The 19,960-nt window shown below is 33.4% G+C and overlaps 1 protein-coding gene across 12 annotated transcripts in view; it reads left to right on the forward strand.

The window, feature by feature from the left end:
- Positions 1–19,960, forward strand: part of synj1 (synaptojanin 1) — a 49,504-nt gene that overhangs the window by 11,367 nt on the left and 18,177 nt on the right. For 8 of the 12 annotated variants that reach the window (XM_056466184.1, XM_056466189.1, XM_056466192.1 and 5 more), the window contains 17 exons: positions 1,761–1,857; positions 1,983–2,158; positions 2,497–2,578; positions 4,222–4,374; positions 6,079–6,244; positions 9,260–9,283; positions 11,371–11,562; positions 11,683–11,767; positions 12,022–12,162; positions 12,254–12,446; positions 13,650–13,808; positions 13,900–14,056; positions 15,030–15,147; positions 16,629–16,841; positions 18,392–18,470; positions 18,554–18,716; positions 18,800–18,985. In XM_056466184.1, coding sequence (XP_056322159.1) covers positions 1,761–1,857; positions 1,983–2,158; positions 2,497–2,578; positions 4,222–4,374; positions 6,079–6,244; positions 9,260–9,283; positions 11,371–11,562; positions 11,683–11,767; positions 12,022–12,162; positions 12,254–12,446; positions 13,650–13,808; positions 13,900–14,056; positions 15,030–15,147; positions 16,629–16,841; positions 18,392–18,470; positions 18,554–18,716; positions 18,800–18,985 — 2,384 coding nt within the window. The remainder of the gene's footprint in view (positions 1–1,760; positions 1,858–1,982; positions 2,159–2,496; positions 2,579–4,221; positions 4,375–6,078; positions 6,245–9,259; positions 9,284–11,370; positions 11,563–11,682; positions 11,768–12,021; positions 12,163–12,253; positions 12,447–13,649; positions 13,809–13,899; positions 14,057–15,029; positions 15,148–16,628; positions 16,842–18,391; positions 18,471–18,553; positions 18,717–18,799; positions 18,986–19,960) is intronic. The other 4 variants (XM_056466186.1, XM_056466190.1, XM_056466187.1 and 1 more) reach the window with 2 other exon arrangements.

The raw sequence follows: 19,960 nt of genomic DNA on the forward strand, positions 1-19,960 counted from the left end.
TTGTTCCTCCTCCTCCATCTTTAATCATCTATTGATCACTTCATTGCTTTCTTTGTTTTAAAATAATCTTTGATTTTTTTTTTTTTTTTTTTAAGCTCTTATTGATTCTATTTCAAAAGGATTAATGTTTTGATTGAGTCTTGAAGGGACAGTTTACCCCAAAATTTAAATTCTGTCATTTTTTTAATCATCCTCCTCTTATTCTAATCCGTTTTGAAATTCATTCTTCTCTTGAACAAAAAAGATGTTTTGAAGAATGAGGGCCCATTGACTTCCATTTTTTTTACTATGGATGTCAATATGTCAATGACTACTAGTTTCCAGCATTCCTCAAAATGTTTGTGAATTTTTGTATTCAACTAATTAATAAACCCATTAATATATGAGGGTGAGTAAATGGATTCTCGGTAACACTTTAAAATAATGGCCCATTTAGTGAACGTATTTACTAACATTAAGTATGAATAATCTTGTAAAGCAGTTATTAATCCTAGTTCAACATTAACTGATGCTTTATTAAAAAGTTGTGCTTGTTAACATTACTGCACATTGAGTTAACATGAACTAACATTATTTACCTTAAATAACATTAACTAACAATAACAAACATAAATAAATGCCATAATAAATGTATTACTAATAGTTTGTTCATGTTAGTAACTACATTAACTAATGGATTATCATTTTAAAGTGTTTTTTTTTCTGTTGATTTTCTAAGAAATATTTTTTAGCAACTCAAACTCATTGGAAAAACATGCCTCGAACAACATTTTGATGCTTTGTACTCATTTTTACGCATTTTACAACTCAAGTACAAGTAAATGTAACTAATATACAATTCTAGAATCCATTAATTTTGTACTTTGTGCACTGTTATATTATGTTGACACTTGAATATTTTTTCTATAGGTCATGATTCGTAACATATTTTAATATTTGCATCACATAAAATAATCCATACAGCATTTTATATTATGATCCATTAACGTTTTCATTAAAATTTTCATTTCATTTTTATATTGAATGATTGTTTGCATTTATGTTGTTCGGTTTTAATTTATCTGGACACTGTTTTAATGTTTAATTGAAATTTTAGTATTTAAAAAGCTTATTCCATTTAACAGTTAATTAAGGTCATGAAACTAATTGAACTAATTTACAGCTTATACAATTACAGTTTAACAAAAAACATTTTGTCAAAAATGACCACCATTTATACTTGCAGAACATTCAGACTTTATATTTAAGTAGTTTTCGCGCAGTTTAGTATTCACATACCCATAATGCAGATTGATTAGGTTTACAGAACTACTTCTCATTTATTCCTTTAAGAGTTGCCAAATTCTACATTATACAGCAAAATTCGTTCAATTCAGCTTTTGGGTTTGGGTAGGAATTAGGTTATAGGTCACTCTTTATATACGTAATGTTCAAGTGTGTGGATTAAAAGTGTTTTAATCATAACTTTTAAATACTGTTAGGTTTAGTTTTGGTGATTATGTATCCAGGTTTAGTATTATTAATCCGTTAAACTTTAAGTGTCACTTGTTGGATTCATGTGAATAAACCATTCCAATAAAACATTTCCACAGAAATCTTTCTCTATTCCTGAGAAGTCTGAAAGCTTTTTTTTATTTGCACCACTCGCTGAAACATGCGGGAAACAATGTAATATAATATTTGCAAATATTTTGTCACATACTTGTGTTTTCATTTGGCTGGATTGGTATTATTAACCCTGTATGACATTTCCTGTGCAGACATTTCAGTGCTCTGAAAAGGCTGTATGGCAAACAGTTGATAATCAATCTTCTGGGAATGAAGGAAGGTGAACACATGCTCAGCAAAGCATTCCAGGTGATTGTTGTTTTATTTATTCTATATACTAGTCGGGCTACAGTGGATTAGTCGGTGCTCAAAGTGTGACCAGAGCATAAAGCAGTCGTTCCGCTTCTTTTACCGGGTTTTGTTTTCGCCCACAGAGTCACCTCAAAGCTTCAGAGCATTCCAACGCTGTGAAAATGTTGAACTTTGACTATCATCAGATGGTTAAAGGAGGGAAGACTGAGAAGCTCCAGACTGTCCTGAAACCTCAGATCAACAAGTTTGTGGAGGATTGTGATTTCTTCTACTACTCAGGGGAGACCGGCATTCAGAGGTGGGCTTTTTTGATAACTAGTAATTATTTCTTTAATGTACATTTGTAATGAATGCTACATGTAATGTATTTTATTGAAGGATCCTTGTTTTTCAAGAGATTTCATTACAATTTCACTGTGATATGGTCAAATATTGTATGTGATATAATGTAATATGTGATGTGACAATGTGTGTGATATAATACAATGTATAAACCAAAATGTGATATAATACAATACAGAACTGCAGTGATTAATGAGTTGATAAAATGTGGATTCATAAAATAATTTAAATAAAACACAATTAAAAAGATTAAAAAAGCTGATCAAATTTCTACTACTATTTTGTTTACCACAGATGTCAAAACGGAACCATTCGTTCCAACTGTCTGGACTGCTTGGACCGAACAAACAGCGTCCAGGCCTTCATTGCACTTGAGGTGCGTTTGTGATGTGCGTTGGTTTAAGCCCTGGTCGGATCACACAATTTTTATTGTCGGTTTTGAAAGTCACTATGTCAGATTATGCGATTTTTGTCTCGGTAAAACCATGACTTGTCGTGGGTAACAAATTGCCTGACTACACGTTCCTTCACGATCTGTCATCCCTTGACGTCTACGATGAGCGTTATTTCCCAAAGCAGTCACAAGTGTTTCTATAACAATATTTCTTATCTCAATTTTTTTTTTATTTTGTATCAATCTCAGTAAACACTGATGCTTGCTGACAACTATATGTAAAATATACATTTAGATTTCAAAGAAAATATCTTAGCCTTAGCCATATGTAGCCTAACATTATTTAAAGGCATTTATTATTCCTTTTTAATATTAAGATATTTTCTTTGAAATCTAAATGTATATTTTCCTGCCAATGTTGCTTATTAAACACTCCCTTGCCTGAACATGCTGCAAGTGAGATGTATAAAATAAAATCACACCAGCAGCAAGGAAAATCAGATGGTCAAAACATAATCTTTAAAATAATGCCATTAAAAAATTGCAAATATATGACAGAGGCTTGTGATACAACAATCACAGTGAAGCATTCATTAAATCCTTTTTTTCCACGGAGCGGAACAAATCATCACACATCGCACAGTTGAGTAGTGGAGGGACACAAACAATTTGTATATTTTTCTTGGAAAAAAAATTACTTTTTTTTTAAATCAAATTTAGTTTGCTATAATTTGTATTTTAATTCTAATGTAATTTTTGTTGGTCAGTTAACTAGTAAATAAAAAAGAATAATGAATAATATTTGAGGTGATGCACTTCCAAACAAGTCCGCTATATGCTTCATCGCCAAAACGCTAATTGTCGTGAGATTGTGTTAGTTTGTTAAATAAAATAATAATCTAGCCTAAATAAAATTAAAGTGAAATATTGACAGTTTCAGAGAAGCATATATTAAACTGTTTGTTTATTGTCACTGTTAATAACAAATTTAAATAAGCATGACATGCTTTTACTATGTATTCGAAGCAATGAACATGTTCCCAGATTACCTCGGAAGAACAAACTCTTTTGGAAGGATGAGAGAACTCAGAAACTCATTGTGAGAATGGAGATGTCTACATATTTTTGCCAGTCTATCAGATAGAATTGCTTAAAACATCTTAATATTTTTAAAAAATAGTTAGAGTTTGCATAACCAATGATCGATCATATCCACCTGTGACCCACCCATAAGTAAATATGCAGCCTATTTTTCTGTATACCTGACCAGCGCATTAATAGCAGCATACGCTGGGATAACCGAGAAACTATGTGCTCCTATTGCACTGTATCACCATGTGACGGAACTCGTCGTGAAGAACAAGAAAAAAATTAAACATGCTAGACTTTCTGCAACATGTCGTGAGGCGTCGCCGGCATGGTAGCGGTTGTAGTTAACTATGCCCCATTACACAAGAAGAAACAATTGAATCTTGTGTCACGACGCATATTTGTCATTTACGAATCCCCATGACACCCTACGTCAAGGAAATTGTGCCAAAATCATTTGATTTGACCGGGGATTTACTTGTTCCTATAAACTTTTAGTGCTGCATTCCTTCTTATAATACATCTCTGTTGTTTAGATGCTTCCGAAACAGCTGGAAGCCATGGGTTTGACAGAGAAGCCTCAGCTGGTGGCCCGTTTTCAGGAGGTCTTCCGCTCCATGTGGTCCACCAATGGAGACTCCATCAGCAAGATCTACGCAGGCACTGGCGCTTTAGATGGCAAGGCTAAGGTACGTGTTGTCCTGTGAATCACATAAAAACAATACACTGTATTCTCTCTCAATGGAGAACTGAAAATGGGCGTTTCTTTGCTTCTGAGTTTATGACTGTCTCACTCATGTGTATGATGTTTCTCTTTGCATTCCTATGGCTGTTCCTCTACCTTTGTGGTAAGTTGACAGTAGCTTGTTGTGTCTATTTGAGTTGCGATGCTGTATTTATCCTGTCTGCGCTAGTAGAGAGAGATTACTGCAGCTGGGAGTGCTGTCAAGTTTAATTTGGCCTCTTTTATAAGTGGCTATAAATGCCTGTAAACCTCTCCCAGTTAGGCCTCAGACCTTAGGATTCATCTAAGGCTATGTTAACACAACCACGATGTAGCTTATGAATGAAAAAGTTTTTCCATTGCAGTTAATAAAAAAAGTAAAACATTTACATAACAAAGCTAAATTGTCTGTAGTGTATGTGTGTGAATGGAAGTGTATGGGTGTTTCCCAGCAATAGGTTGCGCTGTGTAAAACACATGCTGGATAAGTTGGCGGTTCATTTCGCTGTGGCGACCCCAGATTAATAAAGGGATTAAGCCGAAAAAAAAAATGAATGAATGAATTTACATAGCAAAGTTTTCTAAGCAATCCACAGTGAAAATGACCAAAAACACTGTATTACGGATGCCAGGCCAATATTTGGCGCTGCCACCTTGTCGTAATGTGAAGTTAATTCACACTTTTCTGATGGATTGTTAGTAAACACTTGAGCAGCAGCAACACTACCATGTACTCCACCATTGTTGAGTTTTAGTTCGCACTTGCCTTTAATGTACATCTCACTAAATGCGTACCATGCATGAGCATGATGTCATCATTTTCATAGACTTTTGATTGTTTACACTGCCTGCATTTTCAAAACTTCCACTTTGTAACCTGTTTTCAGATATATGTGTTTTCATTTTCAAAAACGTCATCGTTTTGTAAACAAACAGGCAAAACGCATAAAATAATTCCAGTTTTTTGTTGCGTAAATGGCCCTTAACTTACAGGGTGTGCGATTTTTGATAAATAAAAAAGTCTTGATGAGCTTATATTATTGGGTGTACCAATTCTCTTAAGTAAAGGGAAGGGCTAATGGGTAGAATTGGTATTGGACCTAACTCGCTTAATTCACTCAAAAACTGATTATTTCATGAAAGAAACACTGCTGTGTTGCTCTGAGATGCAATAATGTTCTGCTTCTGCTGTCTTAGAACTAATCTCTTTGACAAAACACAATATTGTGTGTAAAATGTAACTCACTCAAAACTGTTCATGAAACTAATAGCATATTTGCAATAAAAGTCTTGGTTATGGGATATTAACCATAAAAAAACATAAGTTGTTGCTTTTATAACTTGAATTAAATCTCAAATAAACATTCTAATTTCATTCTAATAGGCTTCTTCATGCAGTTAAAGCTTTAAAAAATGTTTCATTCTTAATGTTTGCTCACAATTACAATATTATCGTACACAGTAGATATTGCACACTATTACTAGTTAGCCTTAAAGAAATTGGTACTACAAAGAAATGTAAGTATTCATTATTCCTTTGAATACATGTGCATGGGTGTTGTTTTTTCTTGTTTTTTAAACTTTCAACCTTCCAATACTTAATTTATTAACTAAATCCAATACTTTTTTATTAACTATTTTGTTTGGTTTTGTTTTTGTTTTCTTGTAGGGTGGAAAGCTAAAAGACGGAGCTCGCTCTGTCACCAGAACCATCCAGAACAACTTCTTTGACAGCTCTAAACAGGAAGCCATTGACATCCTGAGACTGGGAAGCACTCTAAACAGTGACCTGGCAGATAAAGCACGAGCCCTTCTCACGACCAGCAGCCTATATGGTACAGTTTACAACACCACACTCCAATAGGGCTGGGCGTATGAGGGTATATATCATTAGTGCGGAATAAAATGTGTACCGTAAAATCATTTTTTATTCTGTATAGACTGTGAAATGTAAATAAGTGGGCGTGGCCAATTGCTTAATATTTTCAACAAGTGATCACTTAGTTTCAATATTTACACAAGATCTGTAATTGTTTATATTTTGTATTTTTTAAGGAACAACCTGTTGATATTTCCTTAAAGTCTTTACCTATTTATATTTTCTTTTTTAAAAGTTTTATTTTCCTGTTACTTGCGATATACATGTTAGAAAAGGTTACTTGAGAAATGTTAATAATAACAATAAGGTCTGTTCACATAAAACTGTGAAATGCGACATTCAGTGGAATTTGTTGTTCATCACATATTTTTGACTATATTTATAAGGTTAAAAATAAATTACAAAAAAATCAAATAAGACCAAGTTCTTCTCTTAAATATTCAAGCTTATTTATTACATAAAGTCATTTTGTATGTTTTCTAAAAAAAACTATCTTTGTAAAAAAAAAAAAATAACTATATTGTGAAAGATATCGTTACCGTAAAATAAATTTTCCCATATCTTGAAATCAATTTTTGGTCATACTGCCCAGCCCTACACTCCATATTACCACAATTAAACAAACGCACTGGGGAAAATGAGTATAAAGTGAAAATAATAAGTAAATAATAATAATAAAATAATATTTTTGCATAATTCTATATAACAATAAAGTACTACATTACTCTCTCTTTATGCACACACACACACACACACACACACACACACACACACACATTACATAGTTGAAGTTATTAGCCCTCCTGTGAATTTTTTTTTCCTTTTTTAAAATATTTCTCAAATGATGTTTAACAGAGCAAAGGATTTTTCACAGTATTTCCAATAATATTTTTTCTTCTGAAGAAAGTTTTATTTGTTTTATTTCAGCTAGAATAAAGGTTATTGCACACTGAATTTGAATTTTTGTCCGTAATTTTTGCACGTTAAAAAATAAATTCGACCTCAGGTTGTGTGAATTTTACTGACACACTGTCTCCGAAGCTTTCATCCGTCATTAAAAAAATGGAATTGGGTTTGATTTATTTATTTATTTTTTCTTCGCTTTTCGCATCCAAAAAAGTTATTTAAGAGGAGTTCAGAGCCACCGTACAAGTGAAAAACTAAATACAGAATGCCGTCACTTGAGCTACAGATAACTTTATGACAAACACAGTGCATAAAATAAAGACAGTATGTGGCGGACAGCTGCGAACCCCTATGCTGGATTCAGTGACTGGCGCACCTCTCCCCTGCTGCTGCTTTGTGTGTGTCTTTGTGTCTCCATACATTTGACGTACTACCCATAGACATTATAATAGAAAGCATGGTCCGCTTTCGGCCTGTTGCTTCGATACGTCAAGCGGCCACCATCTATTATAATGTCATATAATATGCTAGTCTCTGTTCAGGATTTGTTCACGTACATGAATGTGTGAAGTATCACAAGCAATGTATCAAAATTCCACTGATTTCCTGAAATACACTTTGGGATAATCCAGCGCAGCTCTTTGATAATGAGCTGAACTCTCCTACCTCTCTATTGGATGAACACAATTTGCAGCCTTTTCCTCTTTCTGTTTTTACTTTGGAGAAGAGAGGAGAACGTATCACTGCTTAAACTGACTCTGAAATGTTTTGCGTTTTCTCGTAATGGATTGATTAATGCACATCGGACTCAGTGTGCAAGGTTTGTTTACGTGATGAATTTTTCAAATGTGATTATGAAAAAAAACGCATACGAACATTTCGGACTTCAGTGTGCAAAGACCTTAAAGGCAGTTTTATATATTTTTGAAAAATATTTTAAGGTCAATATTATTAGCCCCCTTAAGCATTATTTTTTTTTTCGATTGGCTACAGAACAAACCATTGTTATACAATGACTTGCCTAATAACCCCAACTTGCCTACTTAATGTAGTCATGCCTTTAAATGACGCTTAAGCTGAATACTAGTGTTGAAAAATATCTAGTAAAATATTATGTACTGTCATCATGGCAAATATTTATATCAAATAATTTACCCTATAAATAGCTGTGGTATTAAGCAATGTATGTATATATACAGTATAGAGAGAGTAATGTAGTCAGTAAGTGACGCAACGTGACTTTCCAGTGTGAGAACACAGGCCTGCACGCCTTATGTTAAATCCTACGTCGCGGCGATTCTTTGTTCAGCCTCATCCAGCCAAGTCTTGCAACTCTCCAGTTGTTGAGAATGAATTTGTACGAGCTTAGCTACATGTTCAAGTTTGGCATCTATCATTTTTGAAATTGATTCTGTCATTTGTTGAAACGCCTTTGCCATAGAAGGGCTTAAATCAAAATCACTGCTAGGTTTGGCCTCACTAAGGTCCGGGGGCATGCTTGGGGAAGAATCGTTCTTCTCTGTTATTTTTGCAGTACGAGGAAAAAATTGTGGCCAAAAAGATTCCAGAGACATAAAACAGTAATCAAATGTCAAAAGTCATGAGGTTGCGTTAAATTATAATTAATAAAGTAATTCAATGATTGTTGCGGGAGCATGTGAAAAAATGCTGTTACGCTCTATCTGCCATCTTGGCACCCTTCATGCTAATTCTGAGAGAGAGTAATGTAGTAATATATCGTTATATACAAGTATGAATAGTGTATTAAAAACTTAAAAAATTTGTAGCAAATGCGTTTTCCACTTCACTGTTTTAGGTAAAGTTTCTTTGGTTTCTGTGTTTGTGGTCACGGTTTATGGGATCAGTCTGCTGTCGTGGACTGATTTCAACATGTGGATATGGATTTGAATGAGTTTCCTAATGCTAGCGTGCTAATCTGCAGCTCCCGGCTGCTTTGGGTGTGAGATTAGCTCTGAAGCAGAGGGCTAATGCTGTTATCTGTCTAACGGCTAACTGTTAACCTCTCTCTCTCCCTTTCTTTTCTCTTCAATGCTTGCAATGTTAGTCTCTGAGCCAATTTTACAGTCAGGTATAGTATACACAGACCAACCATAAATCCATAACTGTTTATGGTTCCCTGTTTCATAAACTCAGTGTTTATTTTGGCGCCTCTGACTCTGTCCTGTGTGTTTGTACTTTGTATAGCCTTTTACTATGGTGTGTTGTCTTGTTTTGTATATTTCTGTCCAACATTCAAGGACAAAATTCTGTCTTTCTGTTGTGTCTCATAGTGGTTTGATTAATGTCATCTACATCTAATATGTTCCAGATATTATTTCAGAGGATATGAAATTATCGATTGAGTTTACATGCACATTCTTAACCCGATTATGCTTCGTAAGCTGACAATACAGTAGTCATGTATTCATGTTAACCCATTTTCCTTTGTGGGAGTAAAGTAATAAGGTATAAACCGATAATTACAGCTAGATTTTTGCACATTGCAATGACTTTATGCAAGTAAATACATTAACTAACTTTCATGTATAATAAAGTGTGTGCTTTCTATGGAAAAATAAATGCAAACAGATTCCAGTCTTATGCAGTATGATTAGAAGTGGTACAATCAAAATACTGCATAATATATGAAAAGAAATGATAATAATAGACTATATTAGATGTAGGTTTCACATTAACAATAAAAAAAATTCTTCAGTTTTTAATGATTTATTGAATATTACAACTGACATGAATGAAATATTCTGAGTTAAATACACAAATTATTATTTTGTCATCACTACCAGGAAATAAACTAGGCTGCGCATGTAAAAAGCATCCTAATTCTATGCAGATCGTAAAGTTGATCGCAAAACTAATCTTAATGTTATAGTCTGATCCAAAAGCATCCTAAGTTAAGTTGATCTACTTCCAATGCTCTGTAGTGATCATTAAAAACCTTTTTATGCATCATAAGAAGACTGCAGATAAAATTTCTGTTTCTATTTATTTAGATGCCTTGTGATTATTATTAAAGGTTTTAATTGTACTTTATGTTACAGTTTATTGCTCTTTAAATGAATTTATATTTGAAGTAATTAAAAATAATTTAAATAAATAACTTAATTATTAAAATAAGTAAAAAAGTGCAGAACTGGACAACAACTTATAATAATAATAATAATAATAATAATAATAATAATAATAATAATAATAATAATAATAATAATAATAATAATAATAATAATAATAATAGTTTATATTAGTTGTAAGTTTTACATTAACATTGCAAAACTTTCTTCAGTTTTTGATGCTTTTTTTAACACAACAACCAACATATATTAAATATTCAGAGTTAGATAGACAAATTATTATTTTCACGTCACTACCAGGAAAAACAACTGGGCTGCGCATTGTAAAAGCATCCTAATTCTATGCAGATAAATAAATACATTATTAAAATTAAAAGTGGAGAACTGGACAACAACAACAATAAAAAATAAAAATAAAATAAGTAATGTATAAAATATGCTTCAAATACTGGGAAAAATAGGGATAAACACCAAAAAAAAATCTATAATTCACTTGCTGGTGATTACAAAAACAGTTTTGGGCATTTTTATTCTTAAATCTTTATGTTTTTAAACGTAAGTTAAAACAAACTTATGTAAAGTTGTCGTTGTTGCTTTGAAGCCAATTATGATATGGGAATAGTTAGAGACCATGATGGACAGAGGCTAGTGGGCAAATTTGTCCAGGATGCCGAGGTTAAACCCCTACTCTTTTTTTCAAAGGACATCCTGGGATTTTTAACAACAACAGAGAGTCAGGACCTCGGTTCATCCGAAAGATGGCACCCACTGGAAGTATAGTGTCCCCTTTACTTTACTGGGGACATTTAAGCTACATGCAGTTTTAGGAAACGCATGTAGAATTGCAATGGGTGTTCGTAGCCTTGCTAGTAGAGAACGCGATACATAGTTATCGAGAAACTCAGCCCTAATTTCTTAATAAAGTCTTCTAAACATGGCTTACTTTCATTGTTGGGTTATTGGTTTGCATGTAAACCAGGACTGGTTATTTCAATTAGCTGAATTTTATGTGTTGTCATTGTGTTATAATGCATGTAAACGTATTTATTTTAATGTAGGTTATTGATTAGAATTTGTATTGTTTTAGCCTCTCCCAGGGTGCTTCTGGGCATGTGTCAGAACCACTTCAAGTACACTCGGCCCAAGAAGATCCGAGTGTGTGTGGGAACGTGGAACGTAAATGGAGGCAAACAGTTCCGCAGCATTGCATTTCGTAACCATACGCTCAACGACTGGCTCCTGGATGCCCCTAAGAAAGCCGGACACCCAGAATTCCAGGGTATGTGTTCATGCAAAGTCAATGCAAATGATGCTTTCAAGAGAATTGAGGTAGTTGTGGGTGACTCATGGACAGCGGCTGCATATATTATAGTCTAATAGGTCTTCTTTTGTCATGCAGATGTCAAAAATAACCCTGTGGACATCTTTGCTATTGGTTTTGAAGAAATGGTGGAGCTGAATGCTGGTAATATAGTCAGCGCAAGGTAAGAACTGAAAAGATTTTGAAGTTTACTAATTGTTTCAGTTGAAAGCGCGTTTCTACCACAGAAAAAATATAAATAAATGATAATAAAATATTCATTGTTTATTTGGGGGAAAATTTTTTTAAAAACAAATTCACAGGAGGGCAAAAAATTTAGACTTTGACTGAATATAATATTTTTCTTTTAATCCGTATTTATTTTGCTATATTTAATATCCTCTCAGAATATTTTACCTTCTCTTTTCTCTCTGACAGCACCACAAACCAAAAGCTGTGGGCCGCAGAGCTGCAGAAGAACATCTCCCGAGATCAACGATACGTCCTGCTGGCCTCAGAACAGCTGGTCGGTGTGTGTCTGTTCGTCTTCATTCGCCCTCAGCACGCACCCTTCATCAGGTAAAAGGGTTGTGATGGTTGATTAAGCATCTCTAAAAGTTTTCCAATCTTCTGTGTCCTCTTCATATTGTTGGTTGTTTTGTTCAATCAGGGATGTTGCTGTAGACACAGTAAAGACTGGAATGGGTGGAGCCACTGGTAATAAGGGAGGTGTGGCTATTCGTATGCTCTTCCACACTACTAGTATCTGCTTCGTGTGTTCGCACTTCGCTGCCGGTCAATCACAAGTCAAAGAGAGGAACGACGACTATAATGAGATCGCACGCAAACTGTCCTTCCCCATGGTAATTTTTATTTATGACGTGAAACGTGCATTACTGCTATTCATTCTCGAACCACTTCCTTCTTCTTGTAATAACATGATGTTTTATTCATCTTATATTCATCGTTGTATTATTATTATTTTATTTTATAGATTTTTTTCTTGTATAAATTATTGATTTAATAAATACATATAAAATGTTATAAAAATTAATAAAACCTTAATAAAATCTTTAAAATGTAATATACATTATAAAATGTATCTTATAATAACCACAGTAATTGTGTGTTATTATTATTATTATTATTATTATTATTATTATTAATATTATTATTAGGGTTACATTATTTAAATAATAATTAATTTACAATTGTCTATTATATATTACTTGCAATGTAAAAAGCTATAAAAAATCAATAAAAAAAACAATGCTTAAATATTATTTTATTGTTCATTTTTTCATTGTTATTAGTGTAAACAACTGTTTATTTACATAATGCCTAAAAATAATAATGTGTAAAATACATTATATATTGGCAAAATAATGTAAATAGTTTTTATACCATTTATATTTATTAGTTAATGTATAATATAAATGGTTGAAAAAGAAATAATTATTATACAATTATGTTAGTAAAATATTGAATATTTAATAATAATAGAAATAGTATTTATTGTTGGTGGTGGTGAAATAGTTTGAATAATAATACATAAATAAATATGTGTAATATACATTATATTTCTTTTTACATAATGCAAATAATTAAAAAGGACAATGATTAAAACCAAATATATTATTTATTATTTGATTATAATACATTATCATTCGCTTGCATAAAAATACCTTGTATGTATTTTTATATAACAATTAAATATAATATTGTATTGAGATGTATTGGTTAAAATATAATATATGTACTAAGCAATAATATTGTAAACAATATTTTAATAGATGTTTAATAAATTGAAAGATGTTATATATAGATTAATAGATTTAAAAGATGTTTAATCAATTAAATGATAATGTTATTATTGTAATTATGAACATTGAAATATTAAAGATAAATATGCAATATACTTAGTAATTATTAGTTTAAATGATACAATTACAACTAATATAATAACTAATATTTATTATTATTATTATTATTATTATTATTATTATTGTTATTATTATTATTATTATTATTATTATTATTATTATTATTATTATTATTATTTGCAGGGTCGTCTCCTGTACTCCCATGATTATGTATTCTGGTGTGGAGACTTCAACTACCGAATCAATATTCCCAATGAAGAGGTGAAGGAGCTGATCAGACAGCAGAACTGGGATGCGCTGATTGGTGGAGATCAACTGGTGGAGCAGAAGAATGCAGGACAGGTATTGTATATCAGGAAAAATATAGCTGTATCACTGGAAGAACTGGTTTTTTTTTCTCAATATCCTAAAAAACTTCTCTATTTTACTCCAGGTCTTCAGAGGCTTTATTGAAGGGAAGCTGGATTTTGCACCCACTTACAAATATGACCTTTTTTCTGAGGACTACGACACTAGTGAAAAGTGTCGAACACCGGCCTGGACCGACCGTGTGCTGTGGAAGAGAAGAAAGTGGAACTTTGATAGAACTGGTAAGAATTATATCCATTTTCAGACAAATTTGAAATGCTTCTAAAACATGAGATGCAACAGTTTGCTTGACAAATTGGTTTGAAAAAAGCACAGCTTAAAGCAAGAGGGTATCCCGACACACAGCGCCTGTAAACAGAGACTTGCAAAGCTTGCCCCGCCTTTGAGCTCTTCTGATTGGTCCACTGCTATGGAACTGACAGTGATGAGCTGTGCTGCTTGTGAAAGTTGAAGTTTATTCAACTTGACACAGCATCTAGAAAATGTGGTGCTCACAGACCCTAAAATTTCTTACACTTATAGGTCCTTTTTTTCCACAAATTTCTCAAAAGTTTTTTCTTGTTTGTTTGTTTTTTCAGCCCCCTTTCCTGTATAACAACCGCTTAAACAACCACTTAAAGCAACAGTTCACAAAGAAAAAAACATGGAAATTTTCATTTTTGTGTGAACGATGCCTTTTTAATTTTAATAAAAGAAGTAGTAAATTATTACAGCTTGGATCAAAGTTTTGTGTCTAACTCAGGCATGGGCAAACTCGATCCTCGAGGGCCGGTGTCCCTGCAGAGTTTTGCTCCAACACTAATCAAACACACCTCAACACCCTAATTAGTGTCTTCAAGATCGCTAGAAAGCTACAAGCAGGTGTGTTTGATTAGGGTTGGTGCAAAACTATGCAGGGACACCGGCCCTCCAGGATCGAGTTTGCCCATCCCTGGTCTAACTGTTTAGTATTGGCTAAGAGCAGTGTAATAAGATTTATATTGTCAAAACAGTTGGATGTACAGTATCCCTTACTTAACTAAGGAAAACATATTGTAAAGTGTGACCACAATTTTTATTTTTAGGTGTACATCTTTTTGCTTATTCCTCGAACATTTGGCAAATTATCTGCATTATTCACTTCATTTAATTTTTATACCCTACACGTACAGTACACTGAAGATTAAATTGTGACTGTGTGTGTGTGCGTTACAGCGGAGGAATTGGAATTGAATGTAGTAGGAGCTCCAGTGAATGAAGAAGAGCAGTATCCATGGAGCCCTGGAGACCTCAAGTATTATGGCAGAGCCGAGCTGAAAACTTCTGATCACAGGTGAGAGGCTGAAACCACAACAACTTTCATGCATAATGTGGCAGTTATAATAATTTTTACCTACTAACAGTACTAGTATGTATTTTTATGCTACTTTAAATTTTTCTTTACATGAGAGGGCCCTCACCAACATGTCGCTCACCACATATCATATCGGCGCTAAAGCGTCATGCTATTAACTTATTTTTTATTTCGAAATGAGCAGATATGATTACAAAAACAGGACAAAATCAGCATGCTCTGTCACGTCACTCAGCAACCAGTGTGTTTTGTCGCTTTTTCCTCCCAGGCTTTGACATCAATGTCGCAAAATTTAAAGTTCATTGTCAGCATCACTCGTCTTTTTTCTTATAATCTGGAGCTCCTCAAACGCTCTTATAACACTCGAGACTGCTGTAACATGCAAAAATAATTCGTTTTAAAAGTTTTTGTCTTTATTTCTATTTTTTAGTTTCTGTATTAGAAACCGTTTCGATTTCTGCGACGTTCTGGCAGAAACAAGTTTGTGTTTTTATATATTATCTCTTTGCATGCTTAACTTTGTAGATTTTTATGCAGATAATCTTCACAGAACTTCAAAGAATGTATTTCTGGAAATATAGTAGAAAAATTTTTGTACGGTCACATTTTGCTTCCTCATTCTTTTCTGTAAGATATTATATATTTAGCCTACATTTGAACAATGTTAAAATGAACATACATCTTTACTAATGTGATCTTGCCAAGACTACAGCTTAATTAAAAACCTGGCAACCCAAGCTTGCTCAAATTCTCAACTACATATAATCAATTTGAAAGATTCAGTGACCGTAGCTCTCGGACACTTTCTGTTTTTAAACAGTAGCTTGCATATGATAAAAGCTTGGAGACACCTGCTTTAGATGTTAATGTATTTTTTAGCTGCTAGTACCCTTTAAAATGGATAAATTACTCAAAAATAAAAATGACATGATCATTTATTTTCATATGGTTTTAAACTTTTATTAGTTTCTTTCTTCTGTCAAACACAAAATAAGATATTTTGAAAAATGATTCTGGTTATAAGCTTCCATAGTGAGAAAAAAATGACTATTGAAATCAATGGCAACAAGTGGAGGATGAGTAAATGATGGTAGAATTAAAATTTTTGGGTGAACTATCCCTTTAATAGATACTACTAGTATTAGCATAGTCGTTAATCGCTAATCAAACAAGTTAACAAATAGGTACTAATATCTAATTAATAAAAATTATCTAATAAATAAGTACTAGTATCTAATAGAAAACTCCTTTATACCATTTGAAAAGGATACCAGTATCTAAAAACAAAGTACACTATTGATTATATTTAGTGCCCTCCAGTGGACCTCAGAGGTACTGCAGAAGTCTGTCGACTGCATTGCAGACCATAATAAAAGCTTGTGTTTTTTGTTTGTGTGCACCTTGTGTACTTTAGGATTAGGTACTGCTGTTGTAGTGGCCTTAACATTGATCTCTTGCAGACCTGTGGTGGCCATCATAGATGTGGACATACTTGAGGTGGACCCCGAGGCTCGTCATCAGGTGTATAAGGATGTGATCGCCTTGCAGGGTCCTCCTGATGGCACCATCCTCGTCTCTCTCTGCTCTTCTGGTCCCGATGACTACTTTGATGATGCTTTGATCGATGACCTTTTGGACAAGTTTGCTAATTTTGGCGAGGTTATTCTTATCAGGTATGACGTATTTTGTTTATGCATTATAATATTGCATGTTTATATAGCTAGATTCAGTCTAGAATCAGAATATGATAAGTGTAGTACAGATTTGAAATCATCCCAATATGCTGATTTGCAGCTTAAAAAAAAACATTTTTAATATGTTGAAAACAGCAGAGTAGAAAGTTTTTAGCTTTCTTTGATGAATTGAAAATTCTGTAGAACAGTATTTATATAGAATCTTTTGTAGTATTATAGATATTTTATCGTTACGTTTGATCATGTTAAAGCATCCTTGCTAAATAAAAGTGTAATTTAGTTTTTACTAAAAAAAGTATACTTAGGATTGAATGGTACAGTCAGGGTGTCCGCAAGGTCTAAAAATGACTTAAACAAAATTTTAGGCCTTAAAAAGTCTTAAATCTACTCAAATATTGTAGGTCTTAAATCCTACTTTTTTAACAAGTCTTAATTTTTGTTTTGTTCATATATAGCTATCCAATCTGGCCATTAACAATTACAAACAATCCATCTCAATGAAACGTTCAACTTTTATTTAAATGTTGCCTTTTTAACTCTATTTACCACAATGGTTTAATTACTTTCCTTACAGTAACACTTGTTTAGAAGTTCTCTGTGTATTCACTGCTGATTATTATTGTTGTTGTTGTTGTATTATTATTAAATGTATGAAATTATAATAATTTTTATATAGGGCAAATAAAATAAAAAAAACAAAATCTTTAGCATTTAGCTCTGTATAAGTCTAAAATTATATAATGGTTTTAAAAATGTCTTTAAAAGTCTTAAATTTAAAGTGGTATAATCTATAATAGTGTATAATGTTACATTTATACTTTTTCTTCATCAAAGAATCCTGAAAACAGTTCTGAAATGTTAATGAATATTATTATTATTAATATTATTATTATTATTATTATTATTATTATTAATACAATGTTTGAACAACAAATAAGCATATTAGAATAATTTCTGAAGTATCATAAAACTGGGGTCATGATACTAACTATTAAATTCAATAGTCAATTCATTTATTTAATATATTAAGTTGAATTGATTTATTTATTTAATTAATTAAAATATATTAAAATAGAAAACAGTCATTTTAAATAGTAAAACTATTTCTACAATTTACTCTTTTTGCTGTACTTTGGATCAAATAAATGCAGGTTTGGTGAGCAGAAGGGATTTAAAAAAAAACATTAGGAATCTTACTAAAGATTCTTCTAAAAAAATTGTGTTCTTTACATTTTTACCCATTTGTTAGTTTATTTTGTCATGTAAAATATAATGAAATCTATTATGATCTTTTTTCTCTACATTTTAAAGGTGTAAAAGTCAAAATATGAACAAAACATTGACAAATTTTTACATAAACTTAAATAAAGTGATGACCAATTATTACTTCATCCATTTAAAATGTATAAAATATATAAATAAATAAAATGTTAATTTCATTAAATGCAGAAAACTAAATGAACATCTCATCTGACCCTTACATACACATTCATAAACTTAAAAAAATCTTTTCATTTCCTGCTGAACAGGTTTGTTGAAGAGAAAATGTGGGTGACATTTTTGGAGGGATATTCAGCTCTGGCCGCTCTGTCTTTGAGTGGATCTACTGTAAGAGACGACCATATGATACATCTGACACATTTCTGAAAATTGCACTATATCATAATACTGACTCTTAATGTGCCTCACAGGTGAATGGAAAGACCATAGACATCCGCCTGAGGAGTCCTGGATGGATAAAGAGTCTTGAGGAGGAAATGAGTGTGGAGAGAATCTGTGGAAGTATCCCAACATCCACCAGCTCTACCCTGCTGGCAGAAAACTCTGACCTGGGAGAAGAGTATGACATGGAAGGTGCAGTATGGGCTCTGCGGTACTGAAATGCAAAATGAAGCAATCAGATGTATATGGAGTTATTTAGATTGCTGTTTTGACAGGTGATGTTGACGAGGAAGTTGAGGATATTTTACCCCAGCACCTGCAGCCTGGAGCAGGCATGGATCTGAGTGCGTCTCCTGCCACATCTCCACGCACCAGCCCATGCCCTTCACCTACTCATGGAGAACCAGCACCACCCATCCGGCCCAGCAGAGCTCCACCTCGCACAGCCGGACCACCACAGGGTACTGTAGTATTTGTATTTTACTTGTATTTTACTTGTCTGTCCAGTTTTTAGTTAGTCCATCCATCCAACAATCCATTTGTCTATCCATCCATCTGTCTGTCCATCCATCTGTCTGTATTTCCAGTTTTTTAATTACTCCATCCATCCATCTATCAATCTGCCCATGTCTGTCTGTCCAGTTTTTAGTTACTTCATCCATCCGCCTGTCTATCCATGTATCCGTCTATCTGTCTGTCTGTTTATCTGTCTGTCCAGTTTTTACTTAGTCCATCCATCCCTCTGTCTGCCCATCCATCTGTGTATCCATCCGTCCATCTGTCCGTCCGTCTGTCTTTCTGTCTGTATGTCCAGTTTTTTAGTTACTCCATCCATCCATCTATCAATCTGCCCATCTGTTTGTCTGTCTGTCCAGTTTTTAGTTACTCTATCCATCCGCCCATCTATCTATCTATCCATCCATCTATCTGTCCGTCTATCTGTCAAGTTTTTAGTTAGTCCATCCATCCATCCGTCTGTCTGTCCATCCATCTGTGTATCCATCCATCTATCCATCAGTCCATCTGTCCATCTATCTATCAGTCTGTCCGTCCGTCTGTCTATCTAGCTATCGTTCTGTCTGTCTGTCCAGTTTTTTAGTTACTCCATCCATCCATCTCTCAATCTGCCCATCAGTCTGTCTGTCTCTGTCTGTTCGTCCAGTTTTTAGTTACTCCATCCATCCGCCCGTCTATCCATCCAACCGTCTATCTGTCCGTCTGTCTGTCAAGTTTTTAGTTACTCCATCCATCTATCAATCTGCCCATCTGTCTGTCTCTGTCTGTCTGTCCAGTTTTTAGTTACTCCATCTATCCATCCGTCCATCCATCCATCTGTCTGTCAAGTTTTTAGTTAGTCCATCCATCCGTCTATCTGTCCATCCATCTGTGTATCCATCCGTCTGTCCATCCATCCATCTGTCCATCTATCTATCCGC

The sequence above is a fragment of the Danio aesculapii genome, chromosome 10 (assembly GCF_903798145.1).
Source record: "Danio aesculapii chromosome 10, fDanAes4.1, whole genome shotgun sequence".
NCBI lineage: Eukaryota > Metazoa > Chordata > Actinopteri > Cypriniformes > Danionidae > Danio > Danio aesculapii.